The following is an 8,366-nucleotide window of genomic DNA, read 5'->3' as shown; positions in this document are numbered from 1 at the left end:
GGAGTTGAAAATATTAACTATAACGTTTAAAGTCAAACTAATGAAACAAATTTAACTAGAAACTCTGGTCACTAAGCCTTCATTATTAAAAAAAATAAAAATAAAGTGTGGGTTATATGGACATAAACTAAAAAATAAAAAATAAAAAATTGTGTGGGTCAGACGGTCACAACTGGAGCTATAAATAATAAATAATAATAAAAATTTAAAATTTTGTAGATTAAGCCCATGCAAACATAATATATATATATATATTTAAATTAAATTTAAATATGTAATAAAATTATGAAGGTTAAGCTCACGCTTGTTTAAAAGTTGTGTGGTCAATCCGTTGACTAAGCCCACGCTTCTTTGAATAAACAATATAAAATATAATTTTGTGTGGGCATAAGTAGGCTAAACTCATGTTTGTTTATAAATTATGTGGCCAACATGTAGGTTAAGCCCACGCTTCTTTAAATAAACAGTATAAAATATAATTTTGTGTGGGGAGCATGTAGGCTAGGCCTACGCAAAAAACACACCACTTATGTCCCACACACCCGCCACTATTTTTATGTCGAGCATATTAGCTTCCAAATTTTAATAATAACTACACTTTTGCATCCATTTATTATAGCTAATGTCCTTTTTTGACCTATGCTAATAAACATATTTTTTGTAGTGGGTGATCTTATATCACCAAACACTTTAACCCTGACGGTCACATTCCTAAACAGTTTATGAACCTTTAAACATAAATTTTAGTGAATTAAATTTTCACAATTATTTAAGTTAATAAATCTTATAGGTCTTCACTATTAAGCATGAGGAAGTGACCATATAAAAAAATAAAAAATATCTACATGCTCATCTTTTCCACCAAATTTCACTCACATCTTTCATTTCCATACTACAAATTAACAAGTAATTTGGATATTGAGTATAATAAAAGATATGGGCGTATGAAATTCATTTTTTTTATTAAAAACATGTTTATTTTTAATATTGAATTTAGTATTGAAACATGTTATTTTGAGAAGAAAGTTGTGGAGGAAAAATAGAGATAGTTTCACACTATATTTTTTCACATTTTCAATAAAAAAAATAGGTGCCAAAGAAAAAAAAAAGTAGATGTCAAAGAATTGGTTGTTAAATGAGAGTGTAAAAAAAATGATAATATTAATCTATCATGACCATCCTTTTGAATATTGTGTGTTCAGACTCAAATCTATTGAGAGGAGAATCAAAGCAACTTCCTAATACTCCTATCACTTGAACTTCCACACGCAAGTTTCAGTGTATCTTCTTCTTGATGTGGGCCTAACAACCCTTCACAAATAACGTGGCCTTGAACAACATCCCAACCAATGAACCTTTTTCTATATAAAGGAATTCTCACTCTCATTCTCAAACTCAACCTTTCCTTTCTCCCTATAGATCTCTTACCAACATACACACGCACACTCATCTTCTCCAACATGGATAAGCTTCCAAAATGGCAAGCAAACTACACAGCACTCACCCCTTTAACCTTTTTGTCAAGAGCTTCTGCATGCTATGCAAACAGAGCTTCTGTGATCCATGAAGGAACCCGTTTCACGTGGGCACAGACTTATGAGCGATGCCGTCGCCTTGCTTCCTCTCTCCGAGCCCTCAACATTGCTACCTCCGATGTTGTAAGTCTACCCACTTTCTTTCTTCTGCTACCTGCATCACTTTCTTCTACTTCAAAAATATTAAATCCTTCTAGTGTTTACAACATGCTGCAAATTGTTCAAACACTACCATTTCATCTCTATCTCACTCTCCCTTTTTCATCTTTACATAATGTTTTCCCAGGATCAAACCAGACTATTCTAGTTGTCTTCTTTTTGTTGTAGGAAGAACTTTTCAGAATGCAAATATCGAGGCAAAAAGTTAATTAAACTACAACAGTTAATTAATGATTCATGCATATACACTCTAATGTTCTACATGTCACAAACTTTAGTATTTGTTTATAAAAACTAGAATGCTATAAAAGAGTATGACAGTCATAGGATGTTTTGATTTTCATTAAACATGGAGTAATAATAGAAGCGTGAGTAGTATAGCTGTCACTTTTAAATAACTGATATAACTTTTAAAATACTATATTTTGACATCCACCCAAAACAAATATACCTACTTGAAAACTATTTTAATATCTAATTAAAATATCAATAGATGTATTTTAGTATCCCTCCTAACTTTTCTTCGTGCCACAGGTATCAGTGCTGGCCCCTAACATCCCAGCAATGTACGAGATGCATTTTGCAGTGCCTATGGCAGGTGCCGTGCTCAACACTATAAACACTCGTCTTGATGCCAAGAACATAGCCACCATTCTTCGTCACTCTGAAGCAAAAGTCTTCTTTGTGGACTACGAATATGTTCCAAAGGCACGAGACGCCCTTAGAATGCTCATGGACGACAACAGCCAGCTAAAGGGAGATAGTACTGCCAAACCAAGAAATCAACAAGACAGGGCATTTTCTCTCCCACTGGTCATTGTCATAGATGACATAAACTCTCCCACTGGGATCCGTCTAGGCGAGCTAGAATATGAGGAAATGCTTCATCATGGTAATCCAAATTATCTTCCTGAGACAATTCAAGACGAGTGGAGTCCAATTGCGTTGAACTATACATCAGGAACAACTTCAGAGCCAAAGGGTGTGGTTTATAGCCACAGAGGTGCATATCTAAGCACCCTGAGCCTGATATTGGGATGGGAAATGGGCTGTGAACCTGTTTACCTTTGGACACTGCCTATGTTCCATTGCAATGGATGGACCTTCACATGGGGTGTGGCAGCACGTGGGGGAACAAACGTGTGTCTTCGAACCACAGCTGCACGAGACATATACAGGAACATTGTGGTTAACAACGTGACTCACATGTGCTGCGCACCAATTGTGTTCAACATACTGATCGAGGCAAAAGCAAGTGATAGGTGTGAGATAAGGGTGAAAGGGAAACCCCCGGTTGAGATTCTCACTGGGGGAGCACCACCACCAGCACCATTGCTTGAACAAATTGAGTCACTTGGGTTTCACGTCACACATGCATATGGGTTGACTGAGGCCACAGGCCCAGCACTTGTGTGTGAGTGGCAGAAAAACTGGAACTTGTTGCCACAGCAGGAGCAGGCTGAGCTGAAGGCCCGGCAAGGGGTGAGTGTGTTGACAATGGCTGATGTTGATGTGAAGAACCTTGACACAATGGAGAGTGTGGCTAGAGATGGGAAGACAATGGGGGAGATTGTGTTGAAGGGGAGTGGGATAATGATGGGGTACTACAAAGATCATGAGGCAACCTCAAAGGCTTTTGAGAATGGGTGGTTTAGAACTGGAGATGTTGGAGTGATACACCCTGATGGGTATTTGGAGATCAAGGATAGGTCTAAGGATGTGATCATTTCAGGAGGGGAGAATATTTCTAGTGTGGAAGTTGAGTCTCTCTTGTATAGGCATCCAAGGGTGTTGGAGGCTGCAGTGGTGGCAATGCCACATCCTAGGTGGGGGGAAAGCCCTTGTGCTTTTGTGGCACTAAAGAAAAACAGCAACTCCTCACCAGAAAATGAGGTCACTGAATCAGAGATAATTGCCTATTGCAGAAAGAATTTGTCTCACTTTATGGTCCCTAAGGTGGTGAAGTTCATGAAGGAGCTGCCAAAGACTTCAACTGGGAAGATTCAGAAGTTTGAATTGAGGGTGATGGCTAAGGCTTTTGTGGTGTCAGAAAATGTGCAGAGCAAGAAGAAGAGTAGCAAAGTGGGTCAAAATAGCATTGGAGGGTATAGTAATAATAATCAGCAAATTTTGGCAGTGTCTCGTCTTTGAATTAAGTTAAGGTCGGTGATGTAGAGTGAGTCTTTGTCTGTCTATTTGGAAGAAGAGCAAAAGTGGATATTGTGTGTACATACTATTTTGCAGTATTATTCACTGTCATGCCATGCATAAATTTTCTCCCTTATTAACAAAATGGTTTCGTTTTTAAAAAATTATAAGGTTACTGAAACTTCATTCTTAAAAAAAATGTTACAATGTGATATAATTTAGTTGTAGGAAAAAGTTGTAAGAAAAAGTAAAGTAGTGAAAGTCTTATAAGACCTTTTCAACATTGTAAAAGGAATCCGAAAAGATTTGTTTACACCCTACACTTTGACACTTAGAGAGTAAAAACATATAATTAACACCACATTAGAATAATTAGTTTGTTAAGTTAAGTGAATACCACATTATAATAATTGATTTGTTAAGTGAATGTTTTACTGTTTGTACTATTAAAGGTATTCCCACCCGAAAAGGAAATAACCATCCTAATATAGAAAACCTGTTTTGCCTTAATCTAAATGGTTGTAACTTGGACAATTCGAGGTAACCACTTCCACTTTTTTAGCTTTCTAACTGTATAAGATTTTTGTAAGGATTTAATTTTTCTTTATTAATATTTTTTAAGTTTAAAACAAAATTAATTACTTTATTAACATTTTTAAGTTTAAAACAAAATGAATTATGCTTAATTACTCCTTCTTCTGTTCCATTTCAAAACTTCAAAGAAAAGATTGTTCTAAACTAATTATTTTTAGAAAGTCAAAATTATGTATTAAATGCTTTTTCCAAGACTATCTTTACTTTATAATTTTGTTAATTTTAAAAAATATTTAACATTTTATATTTTACGTGTATTTTTATTAAGGGGTTTTTTTTCCTATTATAAATATTAATTTTTATTGTGGATACGGTGGATTACGGTTCTCAAAATATCATGGAATAATTGAGTTTGGTTCTGCTGCCTTTCGTTTGTTTGCAGGCTCCACATGGTAAAGCACAAACCTTTGATCACTAATGTGTTTTTAAACATAATATTGTATTTTATTTTGGATGATGATACTAAATAAAAAAAAACCCTCATTTGACATTCTGAACAATAATATTTATTTTATTTTTAGTTTATAATTTTAATATATATTATTATATTATTAAAGTGGGATGTTAAGTGAATGTAATTTTTTTTAAGAGGTGTGAAACAAATACTTTTTTTATTATTATGAAAAAATATTACTTTTACAGTCAAATTCACTCATTTATAATATTTCAAAATTTTCTTTCCTCACATGTACACATTTCAGTAAAAATTGAAGAGAGAGGTAATGTGAAAGATCAATGAAATGCGCACATAATAAAAGTATTGGTTCATCACTTGCAGAGCGTATGCAACAATTGTCACCGCCACACACTAAAACTGTGAGATAAGAAGAAAATAAAAAGGAGGAATGAGAGATGGAGCAACATTGAAGAAAAGAAAAATAAAAAATATATTGTAATGATCAGAGCTTAACTATGTCACTTCTATTGAAACTAATATTGAATATTGATCAACTAAGTGATTTTAATTACATTAAAAGTAAATAAGAGATTAGTGACAATACACCTATATAAATTTGGGTAATATTTCAATAAACATAAAAAAAATATAAGATAAATTAATTAATATTAGTGCAACAGATATTATTTATGTAATAAAAGAATTTACTACTAAACATTATAAATAAGTCTTTATTATAAATATCATTAACTCTTATACATAATACTTACATAATTGTTCAAGTTGGTAACAGGTATTATTTAAATCTTAAACTATCAACCGATCATCAAAGAATTAAGAAATTCGAAAAAAATAAAAATAAACAACCAAACACAAAGTAACGAATACGAAAAGAAAAAAGACGAACGACCAAACAAAAAAAGACAAAGAAAAAACACTAGAAAAAAATGAGAAATAAGTCAAAGCATTCAAGCGATCAAATCGTCATTTTTAAGTTAAAAAATTATTATTATTATTATTTTATTTGGTGTAAATGACCTAGTTATTGCTTATTATTAAAATATTTTCTCAAAACATATAAAATAAATATTTCAAAAATGCTTTTTAAGAATAACTATATCTAACAATTATTATTTTTTTAAAACATCAAATCATCTTTAATTAAGACAATATAACGTTTACCGGTACATGCTTTTATCAGCTTATTTATAATTTATAAAATGAGAACGCAATAAAGACTTGTAAATATGCAAATAGCAATCATGCATAATTCATAAGTTTAACTCTTCCTATAATCAAACAAATTTATTAACTATTAAAAGCTAATTAAATAGTACTGAATGTAGTTTTTAAAAATGACTATTATAGATGCAACCAAAATAATACAATAATTAAATCAATCAATCAATTAAATAATAAAGAAAATTAAAATTTTTGAACGTCAAGAGCTTGTAACCATAGAAAAAATATCAAATTATAAATAAAGATCTTCAAACTCATGACAATAACATTAATATCCAATGTCGTCTCGTCTCTATCACATATTTAACTAGAACAAATAAATTGTGATGATGATAAGTGTACGGTAACATGATTATTTCATTTTTATATTTTTATTATATTAGTCTCCATCACATTCTTTATAAACATTATAGTTAGAATTATATATATATATATGTTTAAGTCTTGAAATAGGTGATTAATCAATATGTAACAGTTAATTATTTTATTTATTTTTATATTTGAATTCGAGAGATTATACTAGATCTCATATTAGTTAAAGAGTAAAATATTTTACAATATATAATTAAATATAAATTTTATCTTATTAAAATAAAAATATTTTATAATATATAAATAAATGTAAATGTTATTTTATAAATTAAATTTGTACTACTTGAATTTGACAGACTGAATGGAAGATTGTGTAAAAGAAGATATTTATGAGTGTTGGTCCCCTAGAGAGGGTCCAACAACAGTTAATGTGAAAAGGTTAACTGTTCTCCACTTCCAATAATAACTACTCCACATTTCACTTTCAACAACACTATTCACTTTTTATTTCCTCTTATCATTTTAATGTTGGAAACTCTTCGGAATTTCAAAATTATCAATACGACATTGAATTGGTTGTGTAACAAGAGAACAAACATTACTTAGATTCGGATATCATACGGATACATTTTCAATAAACTTTTTTTTTTCGATGAAAGCAAAGAAGGAATTAGAAATATATAAATTTACGTGGTTTAGATATCATATAAAAGATTTAAAAAGGTATAATTTGAATGAAAGGAAGAGGCTAATAAAGGAGGGTCATAGAATATAAATGCTACAAATAAGGAAATAAAATGCAAATGCAGAATTCCACCAACAAAAACCCTAAGGGACCGATGAGAGAGTTAATGTAAGGGTGGAAAAGTGGAGGTGTGATGAAGAGTGGCAGAGAAACAATAAGAGAGAAAATGACATGAACGATGATGAAGATGATACAGTTACGAAGCCGTACTAGGTACCACAGAGAGGCCCAAAACCAATGGGCTGTCAAGCCCCATTGTGAGTTCATGGCATGGGCCCATCTACTACATCCTTATCTGTCTTCTCAACATCCCAGGCCCCACACCTCTGTATTCAACTACACGTGTGCCATTTATGAGCTCATGTTGATCTAAACTTTAAAACAATGTAATTAAATATCTTCATTTATCTTCATAAATTTAATATCAACTTCTCATATAATTATCAATGCCAAACAAAATTGTTTAAACGGATGGGCAGAATATATCCTCTTTGCTCTTTTTTTTTAAGTTAAAATTCAATATAGATTTATTGAAAATAATTATTATTATTAAATACATTCATTGAATATTAAATTTATTTATAAAATATAATTAAATTTATAGATATCGAGTTCAATTAACACGAATATCAGTATTAAATGTTTATATTAATATCAAATGTGACTAATTAATCCGATCTAGAAGGATCCACACTGTATTTCTATCACCTCTGGCCTATGATGTAAAAAATATATCCAACAAAATCCTAAAATAACTACCCTTCCAAAGTACAATAATGTTGTTTCTCTTTTACAATTCCTTCTATTATCTTATCCAAAAATAAAAATATAAAACACATTTTGTATTTACACAAACCAATTACAAATAATCAAGACACTTCCATAAATTATAAATATATTACAATTTTATACTGTTGTCTTTTTTTTTTCTTCACACGTGACTTTCAATATCACAAACATTAATTTTTTGCGTGAAGGACGTTCAGATTTTCTTTTACTAAACTAAAATAATTTTATAAAGTAATTACTGAAATATTTAATATTTTAAAAAATTATTAAAATACATTGATGCATATCCAGTGTATTTAAATTAAAATCGTATTAAATTGGTATGACCTTTGTATTAATTGAGATGTAATTATATTAAAATTATGCAAATATCATACAATTTATCTATTTAGTTAATTTTTAAAATTTTATTTATTTTAATAATCATTCTATAAAATTACAGTAT

General features: G+C 30.8%; 1 protein-coding gene across 1 annotated transcript; it reads left to right on the top strand.

Moving 5' to 3' along the window:
* Window positions 1-1,189: 1,189 nt before the first annotated feature.
* LOC137831639 (trans-cinnamate:CoA ligase, peroxisomal-like) lies at window positions 1,190-3,923 on the top strand. The gene is made up of 2 exons (XM_068639397.1): window positions 1,190-1,658; window positions 2,229-3,923. The coding sequence occupies exons 1-2, from the start codon at window positions 1,350-1,352 to the stop codon at window positions 3,843-3,845; spliced, it is 1,926 nt and encodes a 641-aa protein (XP_068495498.1). The 5' UTR covers window positions 1,190-1,349; the 3' UTR covers window positions 3,846-3,923.
* Window positions 3,924-8,366: the final 4,443 nt, after the last annotated feature.

Source organism: Phaseolus vulgaris, chromosome 6 (genome assembly GCF_000499845.2).
Source record: "Phaseolus vulgaris cultivar G19833 chromosome 6, P. vulgaris v2.0, whole genome shotgun sequence".
Classification (NCBI taxonomy): domain Eukaryota; kingdom Viridiplantae; phylum Streptophyta; class Magnoliopsida; order Fabales; family Fabaceae; genus Phaseolus; species Phaseolus vulgaris.
Note: the sequence above shows the minus strand (reverse complement) of the source record. Positions and strands in the feature narration are given on the sequence as shown.

Coding starts and splice junctions, on each gene's coding strand:
- LOC137831639 (XM_068639397.1), top strand. CDS start 1,350: ATGAACCTTTTTCTATATAAAGGAATTCTCACTCTCATTCTCAAACTC. Junction 1,659..2,228: donor ACATTGCTACCTCCGATGTT/GTAAGTCTACCC, acceptor TTCGTGCCACAG/GTATCAGTGCTGGCCCCTAA.